The sequence below is a fragment of the Erythrolamprus reginae genome, chromosome 7 (assembly GCF_031021105.1).
Source record: "Erythrolamprus reginae isolate rEryReg1 chromosome 7, rEryReg1.hap1, whole genome shotgun sequence".
Lineage (NCBI taxonomy): Eukaryota > Metazoa > Chordata > Lepidosauria > Squamata > Dipsadidae > Erythrolamprus > Erythrolamprus reginae.
Genome location: NC_091956.1, coordinates 25,511,579 through 25,537,580, shown reverse-complemented (window position 1 = coordinate 25,537,580; position 26,002 = coordinate 25,511,579). Strand labels below are relative to the sequence as shown.

At 40.8% G+C, this 26,002-nt stretch overlaps 1 protein-coding gene across 1 annotated transcript in view; it reads left to right on the top strand.

Moving 5' to 3' along the window:
• The first annotated feature begins 6,242 nt into the window (after positions 1-6,242).
• Positions 6,243-26,002, top strand: part of AASDH (aminoadipate-semialdehyde dehydrogenase) — a 38,759-nt gene continuing 18,999 nt past the window's right edge. Inside the window, exons 1-9 of the mRNA XM_070757218.1 lie at positions 6,243-6,554; positions 7,835-8,078; positions 9,458-9,578; positions 11,286-11,593; positions 13,662-13,854; positions 16,783-17,024; positions 18,747-18,853; positions 21,411-21,583; positions 24,432-24,621. Coding sequence (XP_070613319.1) covers positions 7,849-8,078; positions 9,458-9,578; positions 11,286-11,593; positions 13,662-13,854; positions 16,783-17,024; positions 18,747-18,853; positions 21,411-21,583; positions 24,432-24,621 — 1,564 coding nt within the window. The 5' untranslated portion in view covers positions 6,243-6,554; positions 7,835-7,848. The remainder of the gene's footprint in view (positions 6,555-7,834; positions 8,079-9,457; positions 9,579-11,285; positions 11,594-13,661; positions 13,855-16,782; positions 17,025-18,746; positions 18,854-21,410; positions 21,584-24,431; positions 24,622-26,002) is intronic.

Below are 26,002 nucleotides of genomic sequence, written 5' to 3'. Positions count from 1 at the left end.
TTTAAAACAATCATGCAATAGTGCTATAGTGGGCGCAGTGGGGTGGGGGGGAGTGTAAATGGCTAAAAAATCTCTTGATTCCATAGGTGACCTAATCTTGCCAAGAAACTTTGATGGAGATCTTCTAAGGCTTTAACTCGCAATAAGGAATGTTTCCTACAATGATATTGTGAGAGGTTGTAAGCCATTAAGCCAGTGGTTCTCAACCAGGAGGTTGGGACCCTTTGGGGGATTGAACGACTGTTTCATAGGGGTCGCCGAAGACCATTGGAAAAGACAAATTTCCCACGGTGTTAGGAACTAAAGCTTCTATTCTGGCGCCTTGGAACATATTTTTACAATCCAACCAATGGGGGTGTCCCTCTGATCTTCCTGCCAATCAGCTTAAAGCTCTGTTGGGAGAATTGGCACTAGACTTATGGTTGGGGGTCACCACAACACGAGGAACAGTATTAAGGGGTCGCGGCATTAGAAAGGTTGAGAACCACTGCATTAAGCCATCTCGCATTTTAAGCAGTGTTCAATCATTTTAAAAAATGTGAATTTGATCTCAGATCAACAAACAGATATTTTAAGTTTCACTACTTTTGTCACTTGTTTTATCCGGCAATATGGGATCCCTAGTCTGTACAGATGGAGTGTACTTTTTTAAAGCTGCAACTTTGAGCTATAATCTGCTACCAAAGACTGAATGTTATTTTTATATAGTGCTTGGCTGAGACACGGAGCCTCAGGGAACTGCTAAACAAATAGTATCTAATACCTTCAGCCTTAATTTTGTTTTTTTAAAGTCTGGAAAATATACCTTATAAAAGCTGATTATTAAAGAGTTGTGCCAGGAAAAAAAATCATTGGTTGATCATCACTAGACATAAGGGCTAATTTTCCTCCGTATCTTCTTTCAGAGTCAATGCTTTAAATGTTGACTTCTTTTGCTGCAACTGGCCTTTAAAGAAGACTTCAAACACTGAAAAATTAACACACTTTATTTCAATTATTATAACAACTTTATTGATAATAATTTAATATATATTGCTGTTTTAATCATTTTCATTTTAGATATAAAAATTCATTTTATTCATTCAGATTATTATTGTATTTGATAATAACTTGGAGACTATTTGGAATGAAAGCCAATTCATTTATATAATTCAGATGATACCTCTGATTTCCTACTCCAATGCCCTAATCTTTAAATCAGGGGTCTCCAACCATGGCAACTTTAAGACTTGTGGACTTCAACTCCCAGAATTCCTAAACCAGCTGGCTGAGGAACTTTGGGAGTTGAAGACCCCAAGTCTAAAAGTTGCCAAAGTTGGAGACCCCTGCTTTAAATATCCTAACAAAAGGGGGTTTGTGTCTGATCAGACATAGTTATAACTTTCCAAACATATACAGTTCCTTTCCAAAAGTATTTTTTAGGAGAAAACTCAGTCTGACTCTCAAGCTACCAGAGATATAATTCATACGAGCCATACCGTTCTTTTTTTTCATTGCTGGAGAAATGACATGAAGGACATCTTCCTGTGCTTAATCTCTTGAAAACATAAAGATGGTCTATGTTTACCCTTCCTCCTGTTCTTTCTGTATTTCATTTCCACATCAATGGAAGATACCAAGATTCATGACCAGTAGCAAATGTTGGGCTACCTCTCGTCACCTTGCTAGTAGGGTCACTAAGCTCCAAACAGTCTTCTGCATGGGAATAAAACAGCATCATTTCTAAATATTAATCTCCAATAATTTTGCATAATGCTCAGCGCAAAAACTAACTCCATGTCTTTTCCGTATAACTGATGGAAGACTATTCTGTAGGACTGGCACAGTGTCAGGTCACATTGCTGATTTAGGATATAGAGAACTTTTCTCATTGTGGCTGAGATTATTGGGTAATACCTTGACGGTCTCAAAACTCAACCTTTGTTGGGTACTTGGTATACCCTGTGCTTTGCTTCTGCAGATGCATTATTACCAGGCCAATATAATATTATCCAGTGCATGGGTCTGAATTTACATACCTGAGTTTTGCCTGCTGCTTTGGTATTTTAAGCATGAAAGCTACTCTTGTTTAAGCATGAAAGCTACTCACCTATATGGGACACTTTACTTTTAAAGCATCTGTCCTCTAATTGGATTGGAGGGGGAGGCTCCAACAATAGAAAAGTATTGCTTTTCTAACCACCATCACCACCACCCAAAAAAGCAAAAAGGATAATAAATGATATTGAGGTTCTGATGCTGTAGCATTGAGTTAGTGGCTAAGGGTATCAACTCTTCTTTTTTGCTTTGGGAGATGGATCAGTTTCACAAACGATAAAATTAAGGAAGGAAAAAACCTGCAAACATATCTTTTTGGCTTTATGTAGAATGTTTTAAGGTGTTTTAGGATTTTTAAAGATTTTTAATTATATTAATTGGATCAGATGTTATACTATGTTTTTATACAGTATATGTTGTGAGCCGTCCCGAATCCTCGGAGAGGGGCGGCATACAAATCCAATAAATAAATAAATATGCAAAAAAAAATTAGTGGCAAGGAAGACAGAAAATAGAAAGCCATTCCAATAATACGACTTGAAAATATCTCCCATTGGGAAAAAAAAATTAAAATATAAATGCCTTAGAGTTTTAACTGAAACTGTTTTTTTCTTTTTGATATACTGTATGACACAATGTCTGATCTGAACAGCCATATAAATTAAATAAAAATACAGACGGTAATGGTTAGGGGTAGATCATAAAATGACGCTAGTTTTGCACATACAAATGTACTCAGATTGCATATAGAAAATAAATGCTAGAGGCAAACTCTTAAACGCACACAATCAAAAATTATACCTAATACTTGTAGCTAATCTTTTTCAAAATCTTTCCAGAGATGGTCATCTGCTGAAATATTTTCCCTCTGGAGATTCCAGTCAGTTAATTCTAAATGCAACAAAAGCCATTTCTGTTATCAACCTCTTGATGAATGTGACATATAATTTAGTATTGTAGGATCAAGCTTTACTGCCTATGTGTTTGTTTCTGTCTGTTCCTTCTGGAATATTACAGTTTAGTAAATAAGTAAAACCTTTAATACAGTCAAAGACCATCAATATAATAAATACAGAACATCCAAGAACCGTTTCAGATTCTTAGAATCCAAGACCTTGCAGATTTTTAATGCCACAATATAAGCTTTGCCACCTTCAATATATGTAGAAGGGCCTTTATTTCCTGAAGGGAGTCAGTATGAATAATCAGGAACAGTGTGCAGTAAGACCACTATTGGTACAAATATTAGAAGTTAGATACAAAAATAATATGTCTTAATGGACAACAGTTAATATGAAACACCAAATCAAGGCAGAGGAAGGCATTGTTAATTTTTTTTCAATTTTAAATGCAACCATTTAAAATATACAAATAGGGGAAAGAAATGAGAACATCTAAGAATGGTTGGAAAGTCTAATTTTTCTTTTTTTTAAAAATCCACCACCACCTTTAGTTCCTGAAAGGAAAAGGGTACAGAGAAACTAATTGGATGTTGCAGTGCTATATATATATATGATGAAATGCAAATATACATGATGTATTTTAGCAAATAATTTCTTTCCCAGGTATGTACAAGAGATGATTGTGAGGAAAAAGACATCAACTTTTTCCCCTGCATAATGTGCTTATGAATGGTGTTTAGTGCAATAACGGTTTGAGCTGGGAAGCTTTGCTTTCACTTTTATTTGATTTTTTTCAAACATTTATATAAGTGGGTATTCATGAAGAGAAGAGGCAGCAAAGCACAAAAGATCTTACATTCTAAAACTGCTACCTTTTAAAATATAAGACTGCCATCGACAACATGGGAAGTGCACTTGAAATGCTATCCATTTAAATTTGTTATCTTTAAAAAAATAAATGGATTAAAAAAAAACCTCTCGGTATAACTGTTGTTTTTTAAACAAATACTTTTAAGCCACATGGATTACAATATTTGAATGCCTTGAAGTCCATTTGTGATTCCTATTCAGTACTGATTATACCAAAGCAGTATTAGCAATATAATATTACCAATATTGTTTTCCCTATTTTTATCTTTCTGAAAAATGCCTGTGGTTCCTTAAGAAATATTTATGTGCCAAATTAATAAATTTACTCACTCATTCATTCATTCATTCATTCAATTTTTATACCACCCTTCTCCTTCGACTCAGGGCGGCTTACAACATGTTAGCAATAGCACTTTTTAACAGAGCCAGCCTATTGCCCCCACAATCCAGGTCCTCATTTTACCCACCTCGGAAGGATGGAAGGCTGAGTCAACCGTGAGCAGGTGGTGAGATTTGAATTGCTAACCTACAGATCTACAGTTAGCTTCAGTGGCCTGCAGAACAGCACTCTACCTGCTGCGCCACCCCGGCTCTTTCATAGTCATGAGTTTACCATGGCTTTCCAATAGTATTCAGCTAAATATTGGTTTGGTTTATCACATTTTTTAGAAAAAAGTACAATGACTTGCAGAAGAGTAAAATGAAACCCAAATGTACTTGAGAAAATTATTATTTTATAGGCTTTTAATGTAATAAAAGTTTGTTTAAATTTTTCAGGGCTTATACCTGAATTTCTTCCACCACCCCTTAAGAATTGAGGACTAGTTTTAATAAAGAATAAAATGAAGCTTTTTGTTTATTTTTACTCACAAAAAAAGTTTATAACTAAAGTCATATATTGGACTGTGCAGCACTACAGGGATTTATTTCCAAGCTTCCGAGATTCCATAACCAGGGGTGGGCAAGAGGTGGGATGGCGCTGAACGCTGTTCCACGGCTGGCCCTGCACATGCCATGAAACCGAGATTTGGCTTCTGCGCATGTGCAGCAGCCAAATCTTGCCGGATGGCATAAGGAATAAAGCTGTTACAGAATCTGGTAGTATTGCTAGAAATAATTCGAACCCTTCTCCCACAGGGGAGCAACAGTGCGTGTGTGGGGTCTCTAAGGATGCTTTGCCGTTTAAGCATGTAGCACTTATAAGCAGTATCCTGAATAATGGGAAGCAAGCTTGCTATAATTTTCTCTGCTGTCCTTACCACTCTCTATAAGGACTTTCTATTTGAGACACTGCTGCCATCAAACCAAACAGTGATGCAGTTTGTTAAAACATTCTCAATCATGTCCCTGTTAAAAGTGGGTAGGGTGGGGCAGGGTAAAATGGAGAATAGAATAGAATAGGACTAGACCTTGGAAGTCTTCTAATCCAGAGGTCTCCAAGCCTGGCAACTTTAAGACTTGTGGACTTCAACTCCCAGAATTCAAATAATTCAATCGTCAACTCAAAGCTGGCTGAGGAATTCTGGGAGTTGAAGTCCACGAGTCTTAAAGTTGCCAAGGTTGGAGACCCCTGTTCTAGTCCAACCCCCTGTTCAAACAGGAGACCCCGACTTATAGCATTCAGACTAGCAGCTGTCCAGTCTCTTTTTTAAAAAACTCCAGTGCTGAAGCACTCAGAATTTCTGGTGGCAAGCTGTTCCGCTGCCTAATTGTCCTTAACGTTAGGAATTTTTTCTCTGTAATTCCAGGTTGCTTCTCTCTTCGTTTCCAGCCATTGTTGTCCTCTCCTCTGGTTGCGTTGGAAAATAATTTCACACACACACAAAACCTCTTATTTGTAGCAGCCCTTCTTTTCTTCCTTCATTTTTTCTTTCATTTAGTCAGTCAGTCAGTCAGTCAGTCAAGTACCTATTAGTAGTATGCAAAGATATAATATTTTTATATAAATGATACTAGTAAGAGTGAAGGCACGACGCAGGAAATAAATTGCGTTCCCACATGCCTATTATTATCCTCCCAAAATGCAGCGGGAGAAACAAATCCTGCCTTGGAAACTTGCTCTTGCCAGGTCTTCAAACCTGGCCACTTTAAGACTTGTGGACTTCAACTCCCAGAATTCTCCAGCCAGCTATTCTATGCTATGCTGGCTGGAGAATTCTGGGAGTTGAAGTCCACAAGTCTTAAAGTGGCCAAGTTTTAAAGACCTCGGGCCTAGATGTTTCTATCTGGTTCTGAAGTAATCTGCAAAGCTGGCTAGAGAATTCTGGGAGTTGAAGTCCACAAGTCTTAGAGTGGCCAAGTTTGAAGACCTCTGTCGCAAACAGACTCCGTTCAGATAACCGGCCGGCCAGCTTAAGCCTGGCCCTTCGGCGTGCGGGCGTGCCTCCTCCCCTTTTGGCTTCAATGTCCCTTCTTCCGCCCTTCGCCGTAGGTAGAAAGGAAAGCGACGGGTGCCGGGAAAGGTCTTTTTTCTGTCGAAGAAGGCGGCCCTCGTGGGGGAAATTACATCCTGGAACCGGTTCCTTCCTCCAGGAGACTCCTCGTTCCGCAGGCTCCCCGCCCCCTTCCCCGGGCTCTGGCTGCAAAAAAACCGGGCCAGCAGTTGCTCCTTTTTTTAAAGCCAAAGGCTGCGCGGCACCTGCGTGGATTCCCCAAGGACGTTTTCTGGACTTGCTTAAGTTAAAACAGGCTCTCGAACCTGGTTCATGCCTTAGGTTGGAAGTTGGGAAAGGATGCTGGAAGAAGGTAACCTGTGTATGTGTCTGTCTGTCTGTCTGTCTCCCACCCTCTTGCCAAGAGGACTTTAGCTAGTTAGCTAACTAGCTATCTTGTACCTACCTACCTACCTACCTACCTATCTTCTATCTGTCTACTACAGTATATGTTTCTGCCTATCTACCTACCTATCTATATCTATCTGTTTGTCTGTCTGTCTGTCTGTCTGTCTGTCTGTCTGTCTTCTATCTATCTATCTATCTATCTATCTATCTATCTATCTATCCACTATCTACTATCTTCTATCTATCTGTCTATCTATCCATCTGTCTTTATCTATCCATCCATCCATCCATCCATCCATCCATCCATCTATCCATCTACCTTCTAGCTATCTAGCTTTTTATCTTTCTTCTATCAATCTATGTCTGTCTGTCTATCTATCTTCTATCTATGTAACTATCTATCTATCTATCTATCTATCTTTTAATGCAGGGGTGGGGAATGGTGGCTCTTATATGACTTTATTTTATTTATTTTTATTTTATTTATTTTATTTATTTGTCAAAACATATACAAGATAACAGGTATTGGTATGAACATAAACATAAACAAAGTAGGTGCACAAGTAAAATTTGGACATTAAGTCAGGGACGGTAGCCATGATGGCACACCCCTTGCAGACCCCTTAGGAATGGGGTGAGGTCAACAGTAGTCAGTCTAAGGTTAATGTTTGGGGAGTTGGGGCAGCGATGGGTGGCTACCAGTGTGGTAGGTGACTGCGCACCGGGATCTTTCTCTAGCGAGAGCTGTTCTATGGTATTGGGTCAACCCCATTGTCAGGTATTTTTCTAGTTGAAAGGATATTTTGTTCTTGGTTAGCCATTTCAGTGACCTGCACTTAACAAGTGCCTCAATATCAGTTTGTGCATTAACATCTAGGACTCTTTGTTTAAATATTGCCTTGGCTTGATGTCCGGCTGAAACCAGGTGTTGTATTGAGAAGCCGAAATGTAGGGTAGCTTGAGAAAGTTGATTGATCCATGTAGTGGGTTGAGGGGTTCTTCTAAGCACATTTAAATCCAATAAATTAATAAATAAAATTTACATGCAGCATATATCGGCTGCATTATAAATCCAATGAATAAATAAATAAAATAAATAAATAAAGGCTAGCCAAATGAATGCCTGGTAGGCAAATTATTTTTTTCCTATTTTCCTCCCCTAAAATTAAGGTGTATTATATACTCCAGTGTATCTTACAGTCCAAAAAATATGGTAATTGATTGGGGTTTTTTTCTTTTTTGCAGGATAAATATTGAGAATGACTCTGCATGAGATGGTTCAGAATGCAGCCAAATTATATCCTGAACGAAGGGCTGTATGCTTTGATGCATGTAACCATCAGGTTCCAGTTTACTACAAGTACAAGACAGTTATAAGCCTTGCTGCGGAGCTTACAGATTTCCTTAGGAAAAATTGCAACTTTGTTGAAAATTTGGAAATAGGTCTCTACTGTTATCCAGGGATAAACTTACCTTCTTGGATTCTAGGGTAATGCTGTCCCTTTACATTTGTATAAATTGGTTAACATAAATGCAGGGTATGTTATAGTTCAAACTATGATAATTTTTAAGGTATTTATTTGTATAATATGTCCTATTGAATTTGTCTCCTACAATTCTAGTTGCGTATTAATTTTTAATAGGATATATAAAATATTGGCATAAATACCTGTAGAATCTAACTTTTTTGCTTCACAACTTAAGCCACTAGATGGAGTAAGATATATAGGAATGAAACCATTTTATTTTTAAAACCTTGGCATTTTACTATAGGTAGCTGTATAGTTTGGCTGCACTCATAATTAAAGATCCTTCTGTATTAACAAAATATGGAAGGATCTTGACAAATGTGAACAACAATGGGCACTATCAAACAAAATTAAATTCAGTGGTGAAAAAAGTTTAGACAAGAAAAACAAAATGCACAGGTACAGTATATGTGGTACATTGCTCAACAGTAGTAACTGTGAGAGGGATCTTGGAGTCCTAGTGGACAACCATTTAAATATGAGCCAGCAGTGTACAGCAGCTGCCAAAAAAGCCAACACAGTTCTAGGCTGCATTAACAGAGGGATAGAATCAAGATCACATGAAGTGTTAATACCACTTTATAAGGCCTTGGTAAGGCCAGACTGCATTCAATTTTGGTTGACATGATGCAAAAAGGATGTTGAAACTCTAGAAAAAATGCAGAGAAGAGCGACAGAAATGAGGCTAAAACATGAATAATGCTTTGCAGTAACTGGGCACAGCTAGTTTAATGAAAAGAAGGACCAGGGGAGACACGATAGCAGTGGTCTAATATCTCAGGGGTTGCCACAAAGAAGAAGGAGTCAACCTATTCTCCAAAGCACCTGAGGGTAGAACAAGAAGCAATGGGTGAAAACTAAACAAGGAAAAAGTAACTTCGAACTAAGGAGAAATTTCCTGACAGTTGGCACAATTAATCGTAGGAATAGCTTGCTTCCAGAAGTTGTGAATGCTCCAACACTGGAAGTTTTTAGAAGATGTTGGATAACTATTTGTCTGAAATAGTGTAGGGTTTCCTGTCTAAGCAGGGGATTGGACTAGAAGACCTCCAAGATCCCTTCCAACTCGTTGTTGTTGTTGTTATTTGTCTAATACCTTGTAAAATAGAGGTGGGGAACTAAGGCTCTTTTATGATTTACGGATTCAACCGCCAGAAATCCTGAGCCCAGCCTGGAAGTTCTCAAGAGTTCTGGGAGTTGAAGTCCACGTCATCAAAGACCATAGTTCCTCACCCCTGCTGTGAAAGCTTATAGAAGTACATAGAAAGCCATAGAGAGTCTTCTCTGCTGATAAGAACCCTCCGTACATTTGTAAGAATAGCTTGCTTCATTTTGCTAGACTTCTGCAGGTACCTGCTGCGTATTCTCCCATTGATCCAGATGCTTTGCCCAGCCTCTATATTTCCTTCATGAAGAAGTGCGGTTTCCAATATGTTCTTGTTGAAGAAGATAAAGTTGATGTAAGTGCAACTATTCCGATTTTTATTTTAATCGACATATTTAAAACGCAATTGGAATTATGCAAACTTCCTTTGTCGGTTAGTTTTGTAAACAATGAAATAAATCCATATAATTTTAAGTAATTATATCCAGTGTTTCCTTGGAACTCAATTGCTTTGAAACTTATCGAGTTTGGTACTGAACTCATTTTGATGGAAAAATTTTGTCCCAGTACCGTTGTTTGTTTGGTATTCATTGCACAAGCTAGAACCTGTCAGTATTGGCTACCTTGTGACATTATTGCTTATGGGAAAAAATTGGTTGGTGCTTACCATTTTTGGTACTCATTGCACCTCCCAGAACCACTTAACATTGAGTAGCAAGGTACTACAGTAGTCCTTGAATTACAGCCTTATGACTTATAGTATATTACTGCTGCTTTTACCTCTATTACTTCTGTTCTGCCGGCGTTTTTCAACCGCCTGTAATTACAGGGTAATTAGTCCAGGGAGACACACACCACACGATTAAAGGAAACCCCAAACGTTTTTATAAACAGAAAAACAGAAACAGCTCCCTTTTTAAATGTCAAAGGGATTTTCTGGTACACACAAGGCACGGGGTTAAATGCAATCCAATTGCTCACCCAAAAACTGGGAAATTGAGTCCAATTCTAAAGTCCAGAGAGTCCACACACAATCTTGAACAGCACAAAAGCCACGATCTTGACGAAACAATGAATCAGATAAACTGCCATGAGGCTAAAACACCAGGTTGCACTTTTATCTGTAGCACTAATTACAGCAGCCCCACCCAACCACAGGTGGCCTCATTTTCTCTTGTAATAATCCTTCAGTTGTTGTCTTCAGTTGTTGTCATCATTGTACGCATGCGTGGATGTGTCATGAATTCTTGTTCAGAATCCAAGGATGATACAGATGATTGATCTCCTGGGCTGTCTGCCAAACTCCCCTCTTCCCTGTCACTCACACTTCCTTGATCAGAGGAGGCTTCGTCGGCAGATTCCATCAGGAGCAAAACAGGCCTGCGGCATGTGGATGTTTCCCCCACATCCACCTGCACACTCCTTGGGGCAGGAGCTGGGCCAGAGCTAACCACAACAACTTCCAAGTTTAATTACTTTCTCCTGTGAATTCCCCCTAATGACATGGCCAAAGTAAATGAGACTCAGTTTTGTAATTTTACCTTCTAGTGTTAACACCTCTTTGGTGTTATGTGCTGCAATACTTGCTTGTTAATCACCTTTCCTGTCCAAGGAATACATAGGAGTCTTCTCCAGCTCCAACAGATTGATTTTCTTCCTGTCTTGTTTTTGTAAAGTCCAACTTTCACAACCAAAGGTAGCTACGGGAAACGTAATAGAGTGAACTAACCTACATTTGATGGCCAGCCTGATAGCCTTGTTTTTCAGTATTCAGCTCATGTTGGTCATTGATGTACAACCCAGTACAATCTGCTATTTTATCTCTGTGCTGCATTCACCACTTTGAGCTCTATGTGATCCTGGGAAAATGATTTTCCCACACACATTCTATCCCTTCACCATCAGTTTCTCTTTTGATGTTTCCATTCCCTGCAGTGGTCGTGAGCTTAGTCTTTTTTTGATGTTCAGAAAGAAACCAAAAATCTCACTTTCTTCTTTGATTTTCTTGATCAGCTGCTCCAGGAGAAAGTTGTGTTAGAATACATTTCTCTTTTCTTTGCAGAAATTCACAATAACCTATGGACATTTGTACCGCCAAAATTCCCTTCAAATGCAGAGAATTGGTTTAATTCTTTTCCAAAGGCACAATGATGTACAGTTGACCAAATATGTAAATGTAGATAGTGAAAATTCTGTGGTCAAAGGCGTCTGTCAAGAACAGCAACATGATGTTAGACCCCCCAAAGATCTCTTGGATGTCAGAGAGAAACATTCCCTGGCGTACGTTTTGCACACATCTGGAACAACAGGGCTTCCCAAAATTGTGAGGGTGCCTCATAAATGCATCGTACCAAATATCCTTCATCTTAGGTAAGTTTTTTATGTACATTTAGCCATATATTTTGATAAGGGAAGTGGTTTGGTGGCCTAGAGGTGGAACTTAAGCCTCACAATTGGGAGGCTGTGAGTTCAATTCTAGGTAGAGGCAGATATTTCTCTCTCTGGGTACACTAGGAATATATCCGCTGAATAAAATTCCGCATTGGTGACAGGAAAGGCATCCAGCCAATAAAACACTGTGCTATCTCCATTCAATTGTCCAGATTCCACCCTGCATGGGGGTCATGAAATGAAGGTGATAATGATAATGATGACAATGATGATATTGTTCTGTCCCAGAGCTGAGCCCCCCAAGAGTTGGATGCATACCACCGGATTAACTAATAAATGTTTTACTATGTATAAAAGTCTGATGCAGTTGAGTTTTTTCACAAAGAAGTTAAATGCTAACAAAAACTTCACTGCACTGATTATAAAGTCTTAGCAGCTGGCCAGAGTCCCAGAAATAGATAAATACAACAACTAATTACTAGATTATAGTAGGTTTTCTTATTGTCGACTTAGAGAATTTGGCTGGAAGCCTGGAGTTCATCAAGAAAGCCAAGAATGTAGTCCTTTTTAAACACAAGCCGATGTACGGAACGGAAACTAGATTTCTAAAATGAATGACGTTGTTCTCTGCCTCGGAGTGGTGCATGACTCTGTCTTAAATAGCTTGAGGGAGTGACCCAAAACCTAGCAGTGCTACTCATGAGTAAACCTCCTCATGAGTAGCCACTCATGCCTCCTAGAGGCCCTATGAACCCTAGCATCAAGAAGAGGCTCTTCTTCTTCTCCTGAGTCACTTATCTCAGGAGGTAAAGAAGGCCCTGGTTGCTCTTCAGCCTCTGACACCACGTCCTCTTCACTGTCAGTCTCAGGTGCTGGGAACACAGGACGCTTGTACCGCACCTCAACTGTCTCTCAGTCCTCTGGGTTGCGCAGGACACGAACGGGCCAGAACAGATATATTTTGATAAAGAAGGATTAACAAAAAAGAACAATAGCACAAATCGTGTTGGGTTTCCAATTTTTTAGCTTCCTATATAACTGGAATAAATCTGAGATTAAATTCATAGATCTTGGTTTGCAAGTATTCCGCCCTTAGTCAAAAAAATATGGAAAACTACAATGTACATTGGAAATGAATCTCATTCTGGGTTGACCTCAATTAGAATTCTCCCACTTTTAGAAGGGCTGCTGTCAAGACTGCCACCCAGACATTCAGGGCGTACAGTTTATGCAATGCTGACCTGAATTAGAGGTGGAATTGGAGCATGCATAAATTGTATTAGCGAGAGCAAGAGTCGGGCTGATTAACTCGGTATGCGCGCGATCAATGTTGCAAGAAATGCAAAACTACTTAAAAGTTCCCTCTAAACCTACAGTATTTTTGGAGCATAAGACGCACATTTTTCTTCCCTAAAAGAAGCTGAAAATTCAGGTGCATCTTATAGTTTGTAGCTTTTTTCAAAGCTTTTTTCCCCCCAGCCCTAACTAGGTGCTAACAATCTTCCCAGCTCTTGCCTTGCAAGCTCTTTCATTGTAACTCTTTGCAAAGAATGTTTTCCAAGCCCTAAGTCTTTGCAGGGTTTTTTTCATTGCACTAACTTGCTCCAAATGTTTCTTTCCAGCCCTAACCGGGTGCTAACGATGTTCCCAGATCTTACCGGCTTGCAAGCTCTTTCATTGTTACTCTCTACGAAGAATATTTTCCAAGCCCTAAGTCTTTGTAGTTTTTTTTCATTGCTCTACTTGCTTTTCAAATGTTTCTTTCCAGCTCTAATCATAAGCTAATGATTTTCCCAGCTCTTACTGGCTTGCAAGCTCTTTCATTGTTACTCTCCCTGAAAAAGGTTTTTTTAAAGCCCTAACCAGGGGATAAAATAATGTGCTGAAACTGACCAGACTAAGGACACTAGCCAAATGAATATCTGGTAAGCAGATTTTTTTCCCTATTTTCCTCCCAAAAAACTAAGGTGCATCTTATATTCTGGTGCGTTTTATACTCTGAAAAATATGGTAATTTCTCAGAGATATTTTTTTTTCTTTATTCTAGACAGGTTTTTAAAATTACCCCAGATGACATGGTGTTCATGGCCTCTCCTTTGACGTTTGATCCATCAGTCATTGACCTATTTATTACTCTGGTGAGTGGGGCATGCCTACTTATACTACCCACAGTGATTAAAATGATGCCCCAGCAGTTATCCAGGGCGCTCTTCCAGAAGCACAGAGTGTCCATATTGCAGGTAAGAAACTTGTTGGCTGGAGATGCTACAGTATTTTTCAGAGTATAAGACACACTTATTTATTTATTTAATTAATTAATTAAATTTATTTAATTTTATTTATCTATCTATCTATCTATCTATCTATCTATCTATCTATCTATTTATTTATTGGATTTGTATGCCGCCCCTCTCCGTAGACTCGGGGCGGCTAACAACAGTAATAAAAAACATCATGTAAATCCAATACTAAAAACAACTAAAAAACCCTTATTATAAAACTAAACATCCATACAAACAAACATACCATGCATAAATTATAAAGGCCTAGGGGGAAAGAATGTCTCAATTCCCCCATGCCTGACAACAGAGGTGGGTTTTAAGGAGCTTACGAAAGGCAAGGAGGGTGGGGGCAATTCTAATCTCTGGGGGGAGTTGATTCCAGAGGGTCGGGGCCGCCACAGAGAAGGCTTTTCCCCTGGGCCCCGCCAAGTGACATTGTTTTGTGGACGGGACCCGGAGAAGGCCCACTTTGTGGGACCTAACCGGTCGCTGGGATTCGTGGGGCAGAAGGCGGTCTCGTAGATACCCTGGTCCGGTGCCATGAAGGGCTTTGAATTGTGACCGGAAACTGATCGGCAACCAATGCAGACTGCGGAGTGTTGGTGTGACATGGGCATTTTTGGGAAAGCCCATGATTGCTCTCGCAGCTGCATTCTACACAATCTGAAGTTTCCGAACACTTTTCAAAGGTAGCCCCATGTAGAGAGCATTACAGTAGACGAGCATCGAGGTGATGAGGGCATGAGTGACTGTGAACAGTGAGTCCCGGTCCAAATAGGGTCGCAACTTCCTTAAAAGAGGGTGCAAATGTTGGTGTGTCTTATACACCAAAACAGCTATTTCTGGCCACCTGAAGCCTTGCCACGTGTGAAAACATGTATGCAGAGGGTTTGGGAGATCTGCAGAGTGCTCCTGGCAGCTGAGGGAGGGCAAAAACGCCCCACTTTTTGCAAAAACCAGGAGAAAAACGGCCCATTTTACAAAAAACCTGGATGCGCAGAGATTTGGAAGCACTGCAGAGTGCTCCTGGGGGTAGAGGGTAGGCAAAAACCTTTTTGTTCTTACTTACCTCTTTGAAATCTTGGTGCATCTTGTACCCTGCTGCGTCCAGTACTGGGTTCCTACCAGAACGGTAAAAGACACCACACTGGTAGCAAAAGTTGAGCTGCGCGCACAGCTTTGGGTGTCTTGCGTGTTCGTGCATTCATTCCAGCGTGGATTTGCTTTGCGTTCCTGGAGCAAGATTTTGCTTCTGCGCATGCGAGGAAGCAAAATCTCATGAGATTTTGGCAATTTTTTGCTTCTGCACATGTAGAACATCTCGCACTTTCAGGGAAAACCAAGGACTTTGGTCAGGAGGGAAGCGGCAGAAGCTTAATGGACAGCTGGGAGGAGTTCGGTGAAAAACCACAGACTGCAAAGCGAACCTCCTTGTGTGAGGCATGTGCCTCAGCCAGCAAATGCAGGGTGCCTTCTATTCCTCCCAAATTCCCTGACCCCCACTTTCACCTGTGAATACACTGCCATGCCTTAAATCTCCTTCACAGCCTCCGGGGTCATGTGGTGTCCTCATACCGTCCCATTGCCAATCTTCCTTCTGCATGCGCAGAAGCAAAAAAATCAGTGACATGTCTCTCTCGTACGCATCCACTCGTGAGATTTTGCTTCCTGCACATACGCAGAAGCAAAATCTTGCTTGGATGCATACATGCGCACTCTCGGGACACAAAGATATACGTGCAGCTCAAGCTTCGCTACCAATGCGGCCTCCTGATCTGTATTGGTAGCAATCTGCTACTGGGAGTGAGTGATGTTGAGTTGGCCCCACCCACCCAGGTTTTGTGGCTCCCGATGTTTTTTTTTTCTGTGGGGAACGAATCTAATTGGCTCTTTGAGTGTATAATAACAACAACAACAACAATAATAATAATAATAATAATAGTGATAATTTATTAGATTTGTATTCCGCCCCTCTTAAGTTTGCCAACCCCTGGACTAGACTAAACATACCCGATTCTTGCAATCCTTCTTCAGTCTCGTTGTAAATTTTGTGGCTCCTGGTGGTTTTTTTTTTCTGTGGGAAACGGGCCCAAATGTCTCTTGAGTATTTATTCAAATACTCTGTGGCGGCCCCGGCCCTCTGGAATCAACTGCCCCCGGACATTAGAATTGCTCCCACCCTCCTTGTCTTCCGTAAACTACTTAAGACCCACCTATACCGCCAGGCATGGGGGATTTGAGACCTCTTTCCCCCAGGCTCATTATAATTTATGTTTGGTATGTATGTGCTGTTTGGTTTTTAATTATGATAGGGTTTTTAGTTATTTTTAATATTAGATTTGTGCCATTATAATATTGTTTTTATCGTTGTTGTGAGCCGCCCCAAGTCTTCGGAGAGGGGCGGCATATAAATCTAATAAATTGAATTGAATTGAATTGAATTTAAGTTTGCCGACCCCTGGACTAGACTAAACATGCCCAATTCTTGCAATCCTTCTTCAGTGGAGTCCCCTAATAATCTTTGTCGCTCTTCTCTGCACTCTTGCAATCTTTTTTTTATATTGTGATGACCAAACTGGATGGAATATTCCAAGTATTCTACTTACTTTATAAAGTGGCACCAATACTTCACATGATTATGATTCTATCCCTCTTATTGCAGCCTGGGATTACATTGGGAATGCTGCAATTGTTGTGAGTGTGAAAAATGTTCATAAGTCCCGTTGTAATTTTTGTGGCTCCTGGTGGGTTTTTTTTTTCTGTGGGAAACGAGCCCAAATGTCTCTTTGAGTATTTAAGTTTGCCGACCCCTGGACTAGACTAAACATACCCGATACGCAAAGTCAAGGAATACCTGTAAATAACCTTGAATCATGCTTTATTCAGGCTACACCAACCCTTTTGAAAAGATTTGGAGCTGAGCATATTAGATCAAGCGTATTGACTGCGGATACTTCCCTGCGAATCTTAGCTCTTGGTGGGGAAGCCTGCCCTGCGTTTAGCGTGTTGAGAAGCTGGAAAGAAAAAGAAAACAAAACTCAACTCTTTAATATTTACGGCATTACGGAAGTTTCGTGTTGGGCCACGTGTTACAGGATTCCTGAGGAGGCTTTTGACATGGATCATCGGTAGGAAAATGTTCACACACACACACACACCGCCATACTATGTACTTTTGTGAATATACAACAAGGCTCAATACTATGGAGATTTGCAGTTGGGGATGTTTTACATGTGAAATGGATTGTTTTAGCTATTCCAGAAACAGCCGCCCCGAGTCTACGGAGAAGGGCGGCATACAAATTTAATAAATAGATAGATAGATAGATAGATAGATAGATAGATAGATAGATAGATAGATAGATAGATAGATAGATAGATAAATAAATTTTGAGTTCAGAAATGAGTTCAGTGCATGACTTTGAACCAAAAATACTTCTTGAATGAACCAGATAATTCATTCCAAACTCGGAATACTTGAGCTCAAAGCAGTCTTTTAAAGTCAACATGTTTTATGCACTTAAAGTACACATTAAAAATGACAGCCAGGTTCTACAAGATTTGACTGTTGGATAAAACATGTAACAGTTGGCAATGATTTTACTTTCTTTTTTAAAAAAAATCTAATTAATAATTGTTAACAATTTGGATAGTGCCTTGCTACTTTTTCTGATGATCTCAATGAAGAAATTACAGTGATACCTCTACTTAAGAACGCCTGTACTTAAGAACTTTTCCAGATAAGAACTGGGTGTTCAAGATTTTTTTGCCTCTTCTTATGAACTATTTTCTACTTAAGAACCCGAGCCCGGAAAAAGTTTCCAGGAAATTTGAGAGCGGCACGAAGGCCCAGTCAGTTTCCTGCCATTCCCCCTTTAATCCCAGCCATCTCGGGGTTTTCTGGGCTGTCAGAGGAGTCTTTCGGTGGCGCTTATGGACGCTTTGGCAGCCCAGAGCAAACAGAGTATTTTCCTTTCTCTGCATGCTTGGAGAGAGAATAAACCTCTACCAGCACCCAGAAAAAGAAACGCTCCCTTTGCTCTGGGCAGCCGAGGAGTCCCTCTTTTTTTTTAAAGCCTTAAAGTTTTGGATATTTTTGATTCCCCTCCCCTTCCTCCTCCTCCTCCTCCCACCCAAATTCCGAGCTTTTATTTCTTTCCTAATGGGTTTGCACACATTATTTGCTTTTACATTGATTCCTATGGGGAAAATTGCTTCTTCTTAAGAATGTTTCAACTTAAGAACCTGGTCATGGAACGAATTAAGTTCTTAAGTAGAGGTACCACTGTACTTCTATTTGATTTGATTTGATTTATTGGATTTGTATGCCGCCCCTCTCCGGAGACTCGGGGCGGCTAGCAACAATAAAACAGTGTACAATAATAATCCAATACTAAAAACGATTAAAAACCCATTAATATAAAAACCAGACATACATACAGACATACCATGCATAAAATTGTAAAGGCCTAGGGGGAAAGAGTATCTCAATTCCCTCATGCCTGGCGGCAGAGGTGGGTTTTAAGGAGTTTACGAAAGGTAAGGAGGGTGGGGGCAATTCTAATCTCTGGGGGGAGTTGGTTCCAGAGGGCCGGGGCCGCCACAGAGAAGGCTCTTCCCCTGGGTCCCGCCAAGCGGCATTGTTTAGTTGACGGGACGCGGAGAAGACCCACTCTGTGGGACCTGACTGGTCGCTGGGATTCGTGCAGCAGAAGGCGGTCCCTGAAATAATCTGGTCCGTTGCCATGAAGGTCTTTATAGGTGATAACCAACACTTTGAATTTTTACTTATTGTCCGTCCTTGTTTTACATCTCTCTTCCTTCTGCCTACTCACTCCACCCTTTTTCAGATTTGATACCCCTGTACCACTGGGAACACCATTATCTGGAACAGCAGTTGAAGTCAAAGATGCTGAAGGCTTACTTGTCCGAGAAGGTGAAGGCCAGGTATTTATAGGTAATTTTATTTTTTGTCATTTTTAATTTAAGTAATCATTACTTGAAGATGATCGTAATAGCCATTGGATTCCAGTGAATGAGAAAGCTATTTCCAGGAACGCTAACCAGTATTGGGCAGCCCCCAGTACGCCTGGGATCGTCATTCCAGTAGGCAGAAATGGCGATGCGTGCGCATCTGTGTGTTGCCCCTATGCAAGATTTTGCTTCTGCACATGTGTGAAAATCGCCAAAATCTTGTGCGAGGACTCTTGCATGCGTGTTCAAAGTTACAACGGCACTGAAAAAAGTGACTGACACTTAATTGCAGCAGCCCCATAGTCACATGATCAAAATTCAGACACTTAGCAGTTGACTCATATTTATAATGGTAGCAGTGTCCCGGGTCATATGATCACCTTATCTGACCTTCTGACAAGCAAAGTCAATGGGGAAGCCAGGCATAGGCCACACTTACCTTTTCCTACTGGATCAATTCCGGAGGTTGGCGCACACGGGCTGCAACAGGCGCACGCACTCCCTTGCGAGATTATAGTCTGGTATGTTTCATAATCTGAAAAATACCGTAGCCATTAGATGGGCGAATTAGTTGATCAAGTTTGAAAAACTCTGGGTTGTTTTCCTGTATCAAATTAGTGGTATGTGGGAATGACTTTGGTAGACAGGAGGAAGAGCCGTACAGTAGATCAGTGATTTTCAACCTTTTTTGAGCTGCGGCACCTTTTTTACATATACAAAATCTTGGGGCACATTGAGCGGGGGGAGTGGGGGGGGGGGGCTAAAAAAGTTTGGACAAAAAAAATTATATCTCTCTCTTTCTCCCCTTTTCTCTATTTCTCTCCCTCTTTCTCTCCCTTCCTTCCCCTCTCTGTCCATCACTCTTTCTTTCTCTTCCTTCTGTCCTCTTTTTTGCTCTTTCTATCTCTCCCTCCTTCCCAGCCTCTCTTTCTCTCTCTCTTGCTTTCTCTCTCTCTCTTGCTTTCTCTCTCTGTCTCTCTTGCTTTCTTTCTTTCTCTCTTGCTTTCTTTTTCTCTCTCTCTCTCTTGCTTTCTTTCTCTTTCTCTCTCTTGCTGAGCTTCGCGGCACACCTGACCATGTCTCACGGTACACTAATATGCCACGGCACACTAGTTGAAAAAATACTGCAGTAGATAACTGTAACAACCTGAGGTGTGACAAATTATAGTCCTCTGCCCTCTGGAATCAGCTCCCCCCAGAGATTCGCACTGCCCCCACCCTCCTTGCCTTCCGTAAGCGTCTTAAGACTCACCTAGGTCGCCAGGCTTGGGGCAATTAGGTTTCAGCCCCCTGGCCAATGAAATGAGACGCGTGTCATATGATTGAATCAGTATGTTTGTTTTTTAAATATTGTATTTTTAGATTGTAATTTTAAATTTAATTAAAATTGCCTTCTGTGTTGTATTGCTATATTATATGCTGTGAGCCACCCCGAGTCTTTGGAGATGGGCGGCGTACAAATCAAATCAATCAATCATATAAAAAAATAAAATAAAATACCTCAGAAAGGACTCTCCCTAATTTTGGGGGCTGTAAAAACAATGGGGAGAAATATACTTGCAAGATTCTGATAAAGTAACGTTACAATAAAGTAGAATTCAACTCATCTGTGTATGCTTTGCAAGACGAACTCTCTCATCTCACAAGGCTGATAAATCTCATTTTTTTAAATTAATTTTTTAATTAAGTTTTATTACAACAACAACAACAAAAAAATACTTAAAAGAAAACGTGCCCAACACCAATAAAAACCCCACCACCATTTAGGGGGTTAAATTATTTGCAATAAGTTTCAATTTCTTCCTTAGCTCCGGTTTACATTTCTTTACATACAAAAAGTGACTGGAATTTATTTTTCACATTGTCGTCATAAATTCTACTTAAGATATAATTTTTCACCTTATTCCATCGTGCCATCACCTTCTCCAATTTATTTTCATCAAAGTTATTTAATCTTATTTCCATAATTTCGAAGTGGATGTGGTCCACCTTGTACCAGTACCAATTCTGGATTGTCCATTTATTGCTATCCTTCCACCCTAATACCACTACTGCTTGAGCGCTTTCCAAAGCTGCTGTTTTGATTTCTTTAAATTCTCGTAATTCCCCATATTTAACTAGTATTGCTAATTCTTTCGTGATTATCCAATTAATGTTTAGCATATTATTAATTTCATTCTGTACTTCCTTCCAAAATTTTTGAACTTCAACACATTCCCAGAGCATATGCATAAAAACTCCTTTTATTTGGCAACCATGCCAGCAATTTCCTTTCCCTTTCCTCTGGAAGTGTGCTAGTTTTACTGGCGTGAAATACCATTTATGTAAAATTTTCCTTCTCATCTCTGTAATTCTTGTATTCTTTATCTTATGTATATTTTCTACTACTTCTTCCATCTCACTTTCATTAATCCGTAATTCATTTTGCCAATATCTTGTTAGGCCTTTAATCACTTCCTCATTTTAAGATCTTTTTATTTTGCATGATACAGATTGATAAGGGGAAGTCTGACTTAATGCTTAGAATTGCTCTGCATTAGGAGGAAACGGACGCGTCTGCTTCATTGACGGTGAAACAACATTACCTGTGGACACCATGAGAGCCACCGGCGATTTCGTAAGAGTTGAGAACGCTGAAATGTTTTTCTTGGGGCGGAAGGACAATCAAATAAAGCGGCACGGCAAGCGTATCAACACCGAGTACATACAGCAGGTGAGGTAATAGTTACATATTTATGGAAACATATTTTTAAAACTTATTTATTTATTTATTTATTTATTTATTTATTTATTTATTAAATTTGTATGCCGCCCCTCTCTGCAGACTTGGGGCGGTTCGCAACAGCAACAGAAAAACAGTGTAAAATACAAATTCAATAATTAGAAATCTAAAAACCCATAATTTAAAAACACATTCACACAGCATACCATACATAAACAGTATAGGCCTTGGGAAGATATTTCAGTTCCCCCATGCCTGACAACAGAGGTGGGTCTTAAGGAGTTTGCGAAAGGCAAGGAGGGTGGGGGCTGTTCTAATCTCAGGGGGGAGCTGGTTCCAGAGGGTCGGGGCCGCCACAGAGAAGGCTCTTCCCCTGGGACCCGCCAAACGACATTGTTTGGTCGACGGGACCCGGAGAAGGCCAACTCTGTGGGACCTAATTGGTCGCTGGGATTCGTGCGGCAGAAGGCGGTCCCAGAGATATTCTGGTCTGATGCCATGAAGGGCTTTATAGGTCAAGACCAACACTTTGAATTGTGACCGGAAATTGATCGGCAACCAATGCAGACTGCGGAGTGTTGGTGTAACATGGGCATACTTTGGGAAGCCCATGATTGCTCTCGCAGCTGTATTCTGCACGATCTGAAGTTTCCGAACACTTTTCAAAGGTAGCCCCATGTAGAGAGCATTACAGTGGTCGACCTTCGAGGTGATGAGGGCATGAGTGACTGTGAGTTTGAGCCATAAAGTATCTGAAATATAAAAATTAGCTCAGTGCCCCTGGGACAACCTTAAGGTCCCCCCAGGTGTCCACGGACCATCGGTTGCGAACCACTGAAACCGTGAATCAGACTTCTTAGCAATATCTGTTAGGACAGATTCTGTCCTCAGCACTTCAGCTGGACATTAGTTCAAGGGCGTGGATCGTCTATGATGGGTGTCAAACTAAGGGGTGCTTAGATCTGGCACCCTCTGCCATCGAAAACAGAGCTTGGGAGGGCCGCAGAGTTTTTCTTCAATGTATGGCTTTCTAATCTTTTGATTTTCAAGCTTTCTGGTATCCTTTATGTTATAATACAGATGGAAGCTGGAGAATATGATAGTATTCAGAACATAGGGGTAGCTAACTAAACAGTCTTTACATTTCTTCCATGTAAGTAATCTCAGGGACCGCCTTCTGCTGCACGAATCCCAGCGACCAGTTAGGTCCCACAGAGTGGGTCTTCTCTGGGTCCCATCAACTAAACCAGTGATTTTCAACCTTTTTTGAGCCGCGGCACATTTTTTACATTTACAAAACCATGGGGCACATTGAAGGGGGGGGGGGCGGCTAAAAAAAGTTTGGACAAAAAAATTCTCTCTCTCTCTTCCTCTCTTTCGCTCTATTTCTCTCTCCTCCCTCTTTCTCTCCCTCTTTTTTTTTCTCTCTCTCTCTCCCCATCCCTCTTTCTTTCTCTCTTCCTTCTTTCCTCTTTTTTGCTCTCTCCCTCCCTCCCTCTATGTCTTTCTCTCTCCCACCTTCCCTCTCTCTCTCTCTCTTTCTTTCTCTCTCTCTCTTTCTCTCTCTCTTGCTTTCTTTCTCTCTTTTCTTTCTCTCTCTCTTTCTTTCTTTCTTTCTCTTGTTCTCTTTCTTTTTCTCTCTCTTGCTTTCTCTCTCTCTCTCTTTTGCTTTCTTTCTCTGTCTCTTGTTTTTTCTCTCTCTTGCTTGCTTGCTTTCTCTCCCTCTTTCTCTCTCTCTCTCTTTCTTTTTCTCTCTCTTGTTTTCTTTCTCTCTCTCTTGCTTGCTTTCTCTCCCTCTTGCTCTTTCTTTCTCTCTTGTTTTCTCTCTCTCTCTCTCTTGCTTGCTTTCTCTCCCCCTTGCTCTTTCTCTCTCTCTCTCTCTCTTTCTCTCTCTCTTGTTTTCTTTCTCTCTGAGCTTCGCAGCACACCTGACCATGTCTCACGGCACACTAGTGTGCTGCGGCACACTGGTTGAAAAACACTGAACTAAACAATGCCGCTTGGCGGGACCCAGGGGAAGAGCCTTCTCTGTGGTGGCCCCTGCCCTCTGGAACCAGCTCCCCCCTGAGATTAGAACTGCCCCCACCCTCCTTGCCTTTCGTAAGCTACTTAAAACCCACCTCTGCCACCAGGCATGGGGGAATTGAGATACCCTTTCCCCCTAGGCCTTTACAATTTTATGCATGGTATGTCTGTATGTATGTTTGCTGTTTTATTATAATGGGTTTTAATTGTTTTTAGTATTGGATTATTGTTATACGCTGTCTTATTATTGCTGTTAGCTGCCTTGAGTCTCTGGAGAGGGGCGGCATACAAATCCAATAGATAGATAGATAGATAGATAGATAGATAGATAGATAGATAGATAGATAGATAGATAGATAGATAGATAGATAATAGATAATAGATAATAGATAATAGATAGATAGATAGATAGATAGATAGATAGATAGATAGATAGATAGATAGATAGATAGATAGATAAATATCAAAGTAATATCAAAAACTGAGGTAATTTCTGTGGAGATTGGGAGCCAGTTTTTGCCGATAGATCACTTAGGCCACCCCGACACGAGTGATATCAAGTTGACCACACCAACCCTGGATACACACGGGCGCACACACACACACACACGCACACACACACACATACACACACCGCCCCTCCCGAAATCAAACACAACCCTAAGGCAAACCCTCAATGAAATCGAGTTTGACGCCCCTGGTCTGTCCTTTCGTGAAATGTACTTGTATTACAAGGGGAAGAAAAATTATAGGGGTGTTTGTCTTCAAGGCTTTCTGCAAGTTTTCTCAGAATCACCATGATTTTATTTTTCAGGTGGCAGAGAGCCTGTGCCCGATGGAAGCCTGTGCCTTGATATGGTACCAACAAGAAAAATTAATTCTGTTTGCTGCCCCCAAAGCTGTTTCGAAGAGGCACCTTTTAAAAAAGCTCCAGGAATGTCTCCCTAGCTATGCAATTCCAGACGAGGTTTTGCCGATAGATACTTTGCCGTTCACATCCCACGGTAAATATACATGTAAATGCCTACTGTGTGTATTTGACAGGGTGTCCAGCAAATGTGGAAACACAGGGAAATCAGGGAATCATCAGGGAAATTGGGGGTTCAGGAAATATCAGGAAATTATCAGGGAATTTGTGGAAAAAAAACAAAATAAATCAGGGGGAAAAATCAAACTGTATTCAAATTTATTTATTTATTGGGTTTGTATGCCGCCCCTCTCCATAGACTTGGGACGGCTAACAACAGTGGTAAAAACAACATGTGACAATCCAATATTAAAACAGTTAAAAACCCTTATTATAAAACTAAATATACATACAAACATACCATGCATAAATTGTAGAAGCCCAGGGGGAAAGAATATCTCAGTTCCTCCATGCCTGATGACAGAGGTGGGTTTTAAGGAGCTTACGAAAGGCAAGAAGGGTGGGGGCTATTCTAATCTCTGGGGGGAGTTGGTTCCAGAGGGCCGGGGCCACCACAGAGAAGGCTCTTCCCCTGGGTCCCGCCAAACGACATTGTTTAGTTGATAGGACCCGGAGAAGGCCAACTCTGTGGGACCTAACTGGTCACTGGGATTCATGCAGCAGAAGGCGGTCCCGGAGATAGTCTGGTCCAGTGCCATGAAGGGCTTTATAGGTCATAACCAACACTTTGAATTGTGACCGGAAACTGATCGGCAACCAATGCAGACTGCGGAGTTTTGGTGTAACATGGGCATATTTAAAAGTCAGTGGAAAATCATGTTAAAAAAAACCAATTGATTGCGCTGCCTGGCAGAGTCAAGCAAAAATGAGCATAACTGTGGCAACAACTTGCTTCCTCAGCTACCGATATTTCTCCATGGCTTAGCCGTTTGGTATGACATCATTTACGACTGTATCATAACTAGATTGCAAGTTACAGGGAAATGTCGGGGAATATCAGGGAATTTCAAAACCCTTTCCCCCTGGACACCTTGATTTGATTATACAGTATTTATTTCTAAAATTTATAAGTCCCCCCCCAATCCTATCACAACTCGGAAGGCATACAGCCAGGTGGGGTTGCACTTACCGGTACGCTCTCCGGAATTGTTGCGGGCGCGTGGTTGTGCCCATCGGCGTGAGATTTGGCTTCTGCACATGCACAGCAAGCAAAATCTCACTTGAGGACGCTCTCACATGCAACATTTCGCCTATTTTGGGTGATTTCTTTGCTTCTGCGCATGCGTAGAAGCAAAAAAAAGCAAAAAATCGGTGAAATCTCACACGAGAGAATGTCCTCGCGTGAGATTTTGCTTGTTGCACATGCGCAGAGATCAAATTTCATGCAGGTGCATGCGCGGGGGGCATCGGGGGTGTGGAGATGCATGCGCATCTCTATTTCCGTTACCGGAGGCCCG